Genomic DNA, 12,561 nt, shown 5'->3' on the forward strand with positions numbered 1-12,561 from the left:
TGAACTTTGTCATTCGTTCTCTGACTTTACTGAGATCTTGTGCCCAGGATTCCTTCAGATGATAATAATAACAGAGTAGAAAAAAAACTTTAGAGGTAGTGTTATTCTATATAAGAATCAAACAAGGACCAGATATGATTTACTGCTTTCTCATCTGCCTTGTTTACTGTCACTATGTACTATTGTACCTTCATATCTTAAGGGTTTCCTCTATGATTTCTAAGGGTGAAAACCAAGATCTCCATCTAAGTACCTACATGCAGATTGGAGGTCCAGAAGATACACACTATATATGCACACATATGCATGCACACACAGAAAAAGTTCTCCTTGAAGGATATGCCTTAACTCTCATTTCTCTCATTTCTCAGTGCAATCTGAATGCCCTTTGAACACCGTGAAACAGGAAGAAAAAGAAACTATCAAGCTTATACAGGAAGTACAATTCTCACTTTTCAATCATATTTGCAGACCTGGAGCTCAGCAATGCCGAGCAAATAACACACTTTTTTTCCCCATGGAGTCTGTGCTAAAAAATATTATAAAAAATGATGAAGACACAGCTCCAATCCATGTCCCCATCCTTATCTGCTTGCTGGCACAGGACATCTGACTGGCTCCATTCAATAGAAAATTACCTCTGGCTCGAGTGCAGGCAGGCAGCTTTGTAAGAGCTGCTGAAATGGGGCCATGGCCAAGGCATTACCCTGATGTACCTATGATGACAGCAGTAGCTAGGCCAAGCAATCATCTCTGACATACATCCAGCGTTTATTTCTAACCCTGTCTGTTTATCTACATGACTAAGTGGAAGCCTGTTAAAACCTTATTTACTTTGTCCTCCCTCTTGTCCTCTGGTGCACCTTCAGAGGCTTTAGATAGATGAAAAATAACAGTTCTGGTGAACTTCAATGGCAACAAAGGAGAAATCTTTCCAAGGCTCAGTATTACAGTGACATCAATCATATTTATGACACATCACATTTCTTTTTAATAAGCAGAAAATTCTGTGAGACAACCTCAAGAAAAAGAACTCAGTATTGCTGCAGCCTTCCCACCTGCTGCTCATGTAGCAGGAACCTCTGAAAGTCATGGAGGTGAACAGCTGAAGCATCTGGACGGTCAGTATTTCTTTAAAAAAAGAAAGGGAAAGTGAAGCTAAAGAAATAAGAGAGCAAATGTCATCAGATGTTACAGCATAATTCAAGATGGATTTATATCTTGGATTTACAGTACAAATGTGCTGACACCACCAAGAAACATTTTATAACTTCAATGGAATTTAGATGAGGCTTATAATATTGTACTATCCAATTATTGTATTTTGAGCATTTAAATAAAGCCTCCTGGATTCCTGATGTACTTTTGATAGCAGTTCATTGGGAAAAAGTATCAAATCTGTGCTCATTGCCCTGTAGCAAATGAGCAGCATTCACTTGACAGGGGTGTTGGTAAGTTCAGTTGAGGCATATGGAGTTACTTTGCTTTTGAGTGATCACAGAGCCACACTTCCACAAATAACTCCTTCTGTGTATCATTTGGATAATCTACTAAGATAGATCAAAACCTTCTGAAAAAGGAGGCAAGGTGCAGCTGCACCAAGAAAAAGTAGCACAACTGATTCTCATTTTGTAAGCCACATATACAGCAGCATCTGGTACCATTATAGTAGGTATAACCTACCCACCCTTGATGAACCTGTGCTTTTAAGCAGCCTCACACAGTTTAATTCACATGACTTGACCCAGGGCTAAGGAAATACTTGGTACACTCAGAGTGAACTTTTGAAGTTACTTCCTTATTCTGTTAGTGCAATATTCAAACCCAAGATAAACTGTTTTAATTCACAAAGGGTTAGCAATGCCTGTGACCTCCTCCTTGCTGCACACATCTTGCTTAAATTTTCAAGTCCTCCAAGTGAAAGATGCAAAACCAATTACTATCAGCATTGTGCTCAAGTCTAGGCAAAGCCTGTTGCACCGCATCACTCTCCAGACTGAAGTTCAAACTTCTCCATCAATTTGTCCCTTTTATAAATTCAGAGGATAGGTAATTTCAGTTGTTAAATTCCACACCATTTTTGTAGTCATAAAGCAAAAAAACATTCATCAAATTATATTCAGGACTTGCTTCCAACATGGGTTCACATTTGTGATTGCTAAAATACATGTCATTTCTTTTCACTTACTAAAGCATATGAAGAAAAAAAAGAGTGATGTAAATAAAAAACAATCCTGCAGCACTACATTTATATGGAAATGTGCAAAAATGATACAAGTGAAAAGTCTCACCCAAGAATGAACACAGAGGAATCCCTTTTGAATTCATCAAGAATCTTAAAACAAACAAAAACAACAGGAAAAAACCAAAATTAAATAAAAGGGAGAAAAGATGAATAATAAAAGAACATGCAATTTTCTACTATCATCACATAAAGTCCATTGGTTTGAGAAGGGGAAATAAATGCCTATCTGCTGTAGAGAAGTCACATACAAGTTGGCAAGTCAGTTTTTTAATTAAACACATAATAAAACACTGCCATGGCTGCAACTGCATTTCAGCCCTTTCAGTGTGAACACACACAATTCCCAGGCTAAATACTTGCTTTGATAAGGCACCTTATACACACAGTCAGATTTCTGGGGAGCTTTTATTGCTTGATACCCCAGAAAAACTGGAGTTAAACATCATCCATCACATTTATTCATATGAATATAAAACCTAAATTACCTCCAGCTTAGCACAGCATCGTTACAGATCTCAGGAAACTTATCAACTGACCCAAAGCACTTGTTAAGCAAGCTGGGAAGTTTCTCTGAAATGATGCACAAGGGATGATAACAAGAGCCTAACGAAGTCAGACCCTCCTCACTCTGTGTTTTACTCTTCAGCTTTCTGCTCAAGCTAATTTCATGGCCAAAACTAAAACCCTGTCAGTAAATCTAGATTCTTTATTACTTCACCATGATTTCAGCACCACTTTAAGACAGCACAAGAAAGCTCTATTGCCCAAGCAGCACTGACTTGGACTCCTGAAGCTTCTATTTTAGCATCTGCAAATTGAATCAACAATAAGCACATAGTCAACAAAGACATTCACGGAAGTAATTTGAAGTTATGTGCTTTCACACAGTTTTAAAAGGTTCTTAACTTTCAGAGTCACTAAGTGTATGCAGTTTCCACCAGCTTCATGAATCTGTGCAGTGAATACATTGGAAAGTAGTCAAGCAAGTTGCCCACTTAAATTAGCTAAAATATAATTCCATTGCATTTATGCCTCCCAAGGACTGTCCTGTAATGGCCTCACTGCTGGTGATCCAGAATATGGAATTGCTTCTATCAGTAAAAAGATCAGCCAAGCCTAATGAATTCTATATCCTAAACAAACTCACAAGCAAATTTCTTTCTAAAACGCCCATCATATCTGTATATATCTCTACTACCAACACACAACAGGAATGATTTATTCATCTTCTTATGCCTAATGCTGATAGTGACTGTTATTTACACATCGAGTGCAGTACTACACCCTTCTCTGCTACAAGAACAAGGGAAAAATAAAATTAGTAACAAACAGAAACAAAAATAATCAGCTCTCACTCTTGATTCTGATCAAACAGTTGAACAGTATGAAGACTATTTATGAAGAAGCTCACCGATTTCTGTTGTTCAAACATGATTTTCTTGTAGAACAAATGAAATTGTTCAAAACTAAGCTCCTCCTTGTGAGCACCTATTTCCTACAACAGAAAGTTGCACATAGTGAATTTAGAATTCCCTGAACTGTGTTTGCACAGTGAACAAGTTACTCCGGTTGCCACCCTCTCACACATTCTGCTCTACTCCAGTTTTATTTGTTTTAACCACTTGGGATTCTTTAATTTGTTTAATTTTTTTAAGAATGCAAACAAGTAAAGAGATGTTTTATACAGTGCTCCTAGCCCCCATCGTTGGCCTTGCATTTTGCACCCTGACTCCATTTCCACTACTGAGAGTGAAGCAGTGCCTCATTTACTCACAGTTAGCTGGAGCAGCAAAAGCAAGAATGTATGCTTTAAGGGTGGAGAGGTGGAAAGCAGGAAAAGGTGGGGATATTTAAAGTTCCTGTAGGAAGGGAAACGACCTTCAGAAGTTATTAATATTAGCATAAGTTGGAGCAAAGAGGTTATTATTTGATCATATTGCAAAACATTTCTTTTTCTTATATATGAATGTTAGTTTAAAGATAAAATAGTTTCCTATGCACTTGCACAGTATTGGAGCTCAAAATCCAATATTGGCTTTGGTCAACCTTACAATGAAAAGAAGAAACATTTATGTCTATGTTTTCTTATAGCCTTAGATATAGGCCAAGCCAGGCTTAGAAATTGATGTAATTTAACTGTACATGGTAAGAATCAAAAATATAGACAGTGTCCTAAAAAGAAATATAAACACCCATAAGATAATGCCAAAAAGATTTAAGGAATCAGGTAATTACCGCAAATTTATCCTTCAAGAACTTCATGCTGTTCACTTTGAAGTTTACTTGGGGAAGGACAGTTTTCAGCTCTCTAAGACTGATACTAGGGAAAAAAAAGAACAAAAACAGATAGCAAAACCAGCACAGTTCTATAGTAGAAAAAAAAGAACATAAACGGATAGCAAAACCAGCACAGTTCTATAGTATCTAGTCAGCTACTCATATATTTTTCTATCAAGATAAAAATGTGACTATTGAAACATTTTGGGTAAGGCCCATCTCACATAACTCTAACTTGTCTCTAAACACAACACCTACATGTAACCAAGCCAGAGAGGGAGAAACAGGTGTTTCAGTTGATTTGGACACCCATATTAAGATTGAAAGAACCATATTGCAGACACCTATATCTCTCCACCAACAGTTAATCAGACCTAGGTGATCAGCTCAAACGCAGATGTTTATACATGGCCAGATGAGCTGCAGCCTTTCTTCCCCTGTTCCAGTTCCACTGAAAGTGGATTACAGACACAGAAATCATCCCACAAAGGATATACCAAACAGATGAGCAGAAATAGAAAAGTTAAAAGCCCCAGTTTTTAATACCATCATAACCTTTTTCACCAGATATTATTCACTTAGATGGTAACACTGATTTGCTGCAGCAAGACTCTTCCCTCATGACCTCATCCTCCTCTCCCAACCAAGTCTTCCCAGAAACAATTTCCTTCCAGTTCCATTTACACAGGCCTGCTGACCCTTTTTTACAGAGTTTCAGAATGTCCAGTGATATACCAGCTTCAAATCCAAAGTTTTCTAGACAACAACAAGAGAGCAAGTCAAGAGAACACAGGCGCAAGATTTGTGCGTCCTACTGCCAATGTCCACAACACATTACTGCAAAACCAACAGTATCCAATGAAACAAGGCTAAGGTACCCTGTCTCGACCCACATTGCAGTTCATAAAAAATTAGCTCTCTGCAAACACAGAGGCACAACAGAGTTGCTTGAAAGCAACACAAACAATTAGCACTTGGATGAAAGTAACATTTCTATTCTACAGTGTCCATACAAGCAGCTACCCCATGAGATCTTCTCATCTCCATTGTGTAGAGAGAGAAAGAGGTAAAGCAAGAAGGAATTTAGCCAAAGTCCATGCCGAAGCCAGATTAGAACTCAGGAAATTCCTGGCTTTCCGCCTTGTCGCCAGACCTCTGGAAAAAAACATTATTAGGAGCAAGAACAAGTGCTCCATTTGTACCCTAAACACCAAGCACAAGCAATTTCCTCTGGCCAGACAAGTGCAAGAGAAAACAAAGATTTGAGACTTCATTACCACTGGAAAAAAACTCAACCTGTGAAACAGGACTTGCCTGGAAGCCTAACCTTTACAATTAACCTCCCTAGAAACTGCAGCTCTAAACACAATGGAACTCAGTCCAAACTCTTTTGCTGAATTTTTCTAAAAGCATGAATCATGTAGGAAGAGAAGGAAAAACTGCCCTGTCCACAATGCAAGTCCCCTTGATCCTGCCTTGTAGTGATGAAACAACCCTAAAGGAACAAATGAAACCTTGTCACCAGGCATCTACTGTCAGCCACAGCTGCTCTATCCTAACTTTGCTTTTGCTTCATGATCCGCAACAACACATCCTCATTGTAGGGTTAGTCCTCAAAATCCATCACGAGGTACAAGCTGATATCCAGTAAAGGGTGGTACTGTTGTCTTCCCCACTCTGACCAGTTTAGGAAACATGGCTCTGAAAACACACAGCTCACCCTGCAGCCACCTGCACCAGTGCCACAGGCTGTCTGCACTGGGGTGTGATTTCCTGCAATAACAGCCTCACTCACACAATGAAACACCACACTTTAGTTTGCCTTTAGGAAAAGGTGTAAATGAGAGGAAACACATGTAGTTTTCTGCACTGAATTACATTTTAGGATAAAGTGCATATTCCAGACAAAGGAAAAATCAGTAAATAGCACACAGGGGAGGAGAGGTTAACATTCTTCTCAATGTTGCATGGTTTCTGGCAGCTTTAAGGAGAGGTGTGCAGCTGAATTCATTTTTTTTAAGAAAAGCCTCCTTTGCTTTGCAAAAGCTACAAACCCACGTCACACCTGAAAACAACTACTGAAACTCAAACACATGAAGCCACACAATACACTGGGATCTATAACCCATGGGCCTCTATAAAGCAAGTAACCTCATATACCTGCACAGCTGAGCTGAATCTCTACAGTAAGGCTGTCACGAAACAACTCCTTTTCCTCATTCTCACAGAGTAATTCTAGGCTAAAAGTTAGACTACTTATTTTTCATCATTTGCTTCCTCATTATACCATGTTCATGAACATGAGTGACTGCTATGAACATGTTGTGTTTATCAAAAGGCAAAATTCAAGTTGTTAAGGCAAGAGCAAATGTCATTTTCAGGGGCTTTATATTTCACATCTTGGATGAAAAATTATTTATTTTCATGCCATTCCATCTGCAACAGAAGTTCACTAAAACAACTGAACACAGACAGAGCTTCTTACCTATTTCTTCTAGTTTGATCAACAGAATAGATCTGCTTTCTCAGCCAGCTTGTGGAAAAGAGGAAAAAAAATAAAGGTTGATTAGAACAATTATAAAGAAAACACAGCCAATAAAATATCAAAATCCATTGACAAAACTCAATAGAAATACTTAAAAGTCTTAAGATACGTCTCTTTTAATACACCAAAAACATTTCCAGTGCAGCATCTAAGGATTCAGCCACAGTTTTATAACTGCATTTGCAAATATGTACTTCTCTTCTGCCTAATACTGCATTTTAAAGCCATATGAACAACACAGGAAGGGGAAGGGTGGCAGGATAGAAAAGAATGAGCAACCAGAAGCTGTAAAAATATAAGTGGATAAAGTGAGCCAAACCTTCAGCTAATCTAAACTGGAGTAACTCCATAAAGTCAATGATTTATGTAAGCTGAGGCTGCTGGCTCAAAGACCTGGTAGGTGCATAAAAATTAAAAACAAGGGGGGAGGGAGAAGTGTTTAGAGAATTTTAAAGAAAATCCTCATTACAGTGCATGTCAGTTTTAGCTGCACAGCAAAACAGTATAGGCAGCATCAATAGTAAATAGATGCACACACACAATTTTGATCTCAAGGATGAATGCACTGCTAAGCTGACCCTCAGTCTCAACAGGGATCGTTCTTGCTTGACAACATCAATGTCAAAGCCACAATTTGGTCAAGGAGCAAGCAGGGCGGTGTATACTCTCCCAACAAGTAATACTAGTGACCACAAAAATTCCAGCAGTGATGAAAAGGTTTGGGTATGGAGACAATGTGGAAAGATTGTCAACAGAATTGGCAATCTGAGCATGAGTAGTTTCACATGCAACATTCTCAGAAGCATTAAGGGCACAGATTCACCATCATATGGCTGACTGCTAAAATGTAATCCTTAAAAATGTTCATTTTCAGCCTGAGCCTCCAAGTCAGCTGATCACATTGCCATACAAAATGCAATGGGTCCAATAGAAAGGAGAAACATGCCTCAGAATGACTAAGACACAGGACACATGGACAGGACTAGACAATCCTACTGTGACTGCTTAAGACATTTGAATTTTCCAAGCAGCCAACACACAAGTACACCAAGTGTTCTTATAATCTCATGAGGAGATTTTGGTTTGGGTACATAGCACAAGGTAAACTGCAAGTCCACATTAGTGGATGCAGGAGTGATTCCAGAACATGTATAACAAAGTAGACATTGAGAATTTCCACATGAGCTTTCTGTATCATACACCAGCTGACAGATAGATTATTTGTTCTTAGGGTAACTGGCAAGCACTACCTGTTGCACTTTAAAAATTTCTTTCAGCTTTTCCACTTTCAATTCCAAAGAAGTGTCCAGTCTCACAAAGTGAAAATATGTCCACATACCTCTCTGTGATAGCGGGTGTGGGAGCACTCATGACTTCTTGATACAAGATATTCAAGCCACACAACCATTTATCAGTATCATCTCTAGAGTCGGCTGAAAAAATTATACACTATGAGAAACATCAAAGTAAAATCAACACAAAACCCAAACATAACTTGTGATGTTTAGATAAACCCTAGTATACAAAGCTGCTGACTAAACTTTCTCTTTGATAAATCTCATTGCATAGCTTCATGTTGCTAAAAATAAAACTAATTAAAACCAGCATAAATTTGGGGGTAGAGAAGCTCTGACAAAAATATACCTCCTTTTGGAAATCTGTTTATCAGGCTAGGCAGCAGAAAGACTACGAAACTACTGCTGACCTCCTATAGTAACATGATCAAAATTCATGTCTGTTTATCAGGGTAGGCAGCAGAAAGACTACAAAACTACTGCTGAGCTCCTATAGTAACATGATCAAAATTCATTTTCTTATCTTCTATCTCCAATGTGGCAAAACTCCAGGACTAGATCTCAGGCAACTTGAAGCACACAAGCAAAAGACCTCAGTGCCATAGCATAAAGCTGGTTCATTATATTCCAAGCAACCTACAACAACATTGTAATGTCCTGGGTTTTGATGGACAAAACCACCTCCTCTCTGTCCTAGCCATGCCTTTAAAGACAAGATTGTTCCAGACTAAACTTAGCAAGAGGAACAGGAAGGGAGCAATGTTCCAAACTGGTGTAGCTTACATAGAACATATTTTAATGCAAGTTAAAAAATGGTCTAAAATTCCTTATGCGGCTTAACCTTGGAAGACAGGTACATCTTCCTCCCAACCCTGCAAATTAGTTTTGTCTAAAATTTAGTTTGCTTTCCATTTCCCAAAACAGAAGAATCCTCCACATCATTTAAGATGACTGCACTTGGTAGTTCTTCAACTCAACAGAGGCGAGATGATGAACTGCCTGGTGGGTATAGCCTTCCCTAGGAAATACTGGCTAAGCTGAAACCTATTTTTGGGGCCTTGGATAAGAGCCTTCAGCTGGGCAAAGTCCATTGGATGTAGCATCCTGGCTCTGAAATTTCATGAAGGCATTCTTCAATTAAACCAGTTCTAAAAATTATTTTCACATAGGAGCTGTAATCAGTGCAAGTTCTTTTAACAGCCTTCAAAGCAAACCAGTTTCTCAAAAGATGAAGATTACATTTTATTTAAACATACTTTCAAACAATGCTTTATCCCCCAAGGATGAAGCTAGAGCCCAGCCTCAGCTCCCCATGGAAATGTTTTTCAATTAGCTACAATTTCAGAGAGAACACCCACTACTACTGCCAAACCAATTCTTCTCCTGAGACAATTCTGCCCTTTATGATAGTTCCCATTCCCTCCAAGTAACAATTATTTTATATTGTTTTAAGAAACCACGACAAAGCCCTTGAACAAGGAAAAGGATTTCCCCCTTAATTGAAAGTTATATCATGTTGTTCTGCAGTTCAGCATTACAGCAACATATCTCATGGCACCAAGTGTTTTCAAAGTGTTGGCAGAGGCCTGTTTTGAGAACTGCCATGCAGGAGGGACTGGGGGGGCGGGGAAGGGAAGGTGTTAGAGGAAATCAATGTGAAGTACTGGCAGAGCTGCACTTAGGCACAGCCACTTACTCAAAATTTTCACAGACTTCAGTCAACAATGGTAAAACTTATTTAAAGTTAAAAGCTTCTAACAAGTAGTTTTTCTTTTCAAGAGCATCAGTCTGCAAAAAACCTGTTGTCTAGCACTGCAACCTGTAAGCAATTCATTCCAGCTTTAAAAAAAAAAAAGCTGTCAGCATTAGAACATTTACATAGCATTCCCTTTTTCTCACACTAAGATTTTGTAATTAATTTAGTGATTTAGATGGCTATGTGTGTTCCTGCTCAGGACAGAGAGAACTACCACTCCAAATAAACTGTCTTTGATTCTAAACCAAGGATCTGTCAGAAAATTTTAATAAGAGAAATCTCTTTGTAAACTCCACTAGTTAGAAACTGAATTCAACCTGCACTATAAGAATATGTATCCCTTTTCCTTTCAAAATCCTTGGCTTTGGGACCCTGGATATTCTCACCTGAAATAAGAAGTGCCCCAACCCTTTCCATAGATACAGGATACAACTTTCCTCTGTTTTACACAGATTGATTCATTTTCAATGTAGTACCTTCTAATTTTACTTATGATCTCCTAGTACTTCTTTAGAAGAGGTTTAGTATTGCCAGGTGCCATGCACACACATAAGCCAAACTAGAACTTCACTTTTCCAAATTAGTCTGCAACTGCTCATAGGTGATAGGAAAATTTCTGTGGTACAGCTGTAGTGCAACTTTTTATGGCTATTGTTTCCAGAATCATTTTGGCCAGACTAAAAATGCCAGGAAGATATTCTGGCCATACTGAACAGTTGACTTTAAAGAGGACAATGTCACCCCTGCTCTTCAGTGTTGAAATCCTTACTGAAGATACTTGACCAGCAAAAGTCTACCTGGCTAGGAATGATTGAGCAAATCAGAAACTACACTCACACGATGCACTGTTTGGAAGTGAAACCTTACAAATGCAGCAGTACACAGACAAGGACTGAGTTTAAGGTCTGTCTCCAGATTTGAAGCATCTGGTGCGCTCCTGAACTGCAGAAGTCAAACCCACAGTATTCTTTGAATCACTGTTCCATCAGTGTGTTTGATTCATTCAATTGTTAGCGTGAAAGAAGAAACAAAGAAGAAAAAAGTACCTGCTAAACTTAAGGTGTTGAGGACAAACTGGGTACCATAGAAAATAGTAAAGCAGTGCTCTTCTCTCTGCCTTGCCTTGCAACGCTCAAAGTCCTTGGAATTCTTTCCTGGGCGAATTTCTTTTATTTCCATCAGATCCACTGAAAGGAAACAGCATTCTGTCAGTACGACTGCAGAGCCTGAACCAGTAAGATGACAATAACTTAAAGTATGCACATATATATAAAACAGCTATATATATAAACTTACGGGTCTTTATTGCACAAGAAATACAAATTGCACCAGCTTGCAATCCATGAATCCACATGTAACTAAATTACTGACTTACAAACAGTAGCAAAAGAACAAAAGATGAAAAATACCTTGTCATATTTTTATTATTTCACTGTCACTGTTTATCCATGGGCAATGTGCACACGCACAGCTTGTCTGGGTTACAGAAGACAAGATTTCACAAATAGCTTTAACTCTAAGCAAGAAATTCCCAATTGCCATGACAACTGTTCAGAGACAAAAAAGAAAAAACACAACTTCTGCCTTACCCACCTAAAAGTTACACATCATATCTTAGATAGTCGTCTAGCCTTGTCAGCTAGTCCAGTCACTGACACTTGTAATAAAAAACCAAGTAGGACTATAACGAGAAAATAGAGCTTAATAATTAAAATGTTTGTGAATTTTCTCATGGTTAACTTGAAAGAGATCTCTGTTATTTAACATAACCTGTCGAATCACTTTCAACTTGCTGCTTTCTGGAGAACACAGGTACATTACACAGCAGTCTGGGAACAGTGCACAAACACACACTTGCCCAAGTCAGTGCCCTTTTCATCAGCCCCTTGCTCCATGGCCTGCAGGGCAGGAGCAAGGCAGCACTGAAATAGAAATATGTGCACTCTCAAGATAAGATACTTATTAGAAAACTGAGGAAGTGGTTTTGTTCTGCCTGTGGACCAGACAAATAAACAGCTCTTCACACTTCTGGACAGTCTTGACTTATGAGCTACAGGACCAAATGTGAAGAAAAACATTTCATGGCTGCCCTTGAAATGTGTTTATCAGACCTAGCAAGATCCAAGAAAAACAGCTGAGGGTTTCTGCCCATGCATTTAAGAATGCCACAATATAAAAGCCCTGTTTTAAATGAGCACCTCATCAGCAACAGAAGACAGTTAAAAACATAATGAAAGAGCAACTCTGCTGTCAACAGAGGGTGAGCTGAAGAATGGATAAAGCTTCTGCTTGCATAATGCTGCATTTCTATGATGCCAACATGGAAATTAGAGACAAGCAAGTTCACCAACAAAATCCTGATAATGAAACATTAAACCATTTTGGAATTTCTTATTCTCTGCAAAGTATCCCAGGCCAAATTTTCCACCAAACACTCCTTTCT

The 12,561-nt window shown here is 38.6% G+C and overlaps 1 protein-coding gene across 1 annotated transcript in view; it reads right to left on the reverse strand.

The window, feature by feature from the left end:
- The window catches only part of LOC103803834 (1-phosphatidylinositol 4,5-bisphosphate phosphodiesterase gamma-2-like), a gene marked incomplete at both ends in the record, with an annotated part of 22,334 nt that extends 11,029 nt beyond the window's left edge, over nt 1–11,305 (reverse strand). The window contains 8 exon segments of the mRNA XM_009076414.1: nt 2–52; nt 1,059–1,131; nt 2,292–2,335; nt 3,657–3,740; nt 4,481–4,565; nt 7,008–7,055; nt 8,407–8,500; nt 11,165–11,305. Of these exon segments, the coding sequence (XP_009074662.1) occupies nt 2–52; nt 1,059–1,131; nt 2,292–2,335; nt 3,657–3,740; nt 4,481–4,565; nt 7,008–7,055; nt 8,407–8,500; nt 11,165–11,305 (620 nt within the window).
- Nucleotides 11,306–12,561: the final 1,256 nt, after the last annotated feature.

The sequence above is a fragment of the Acanthisitta chloris genome, unplaced genomic scaffold (genome assembly GCF_000695815.1).
Source record: "Acanthisitta chloris isolate BGI_N310 unplaced genomic scaffold, ASM69581v1 scaffold10460, whole genome shotgun sequence".
NCBI classification, from domain to species: domain Eukaryota; kingdom Metazoa; phylum Chordata; class Aves; order Passeriformes; family Acanthisittidae; genus Acanthisitta; species Acanthisitta chloris.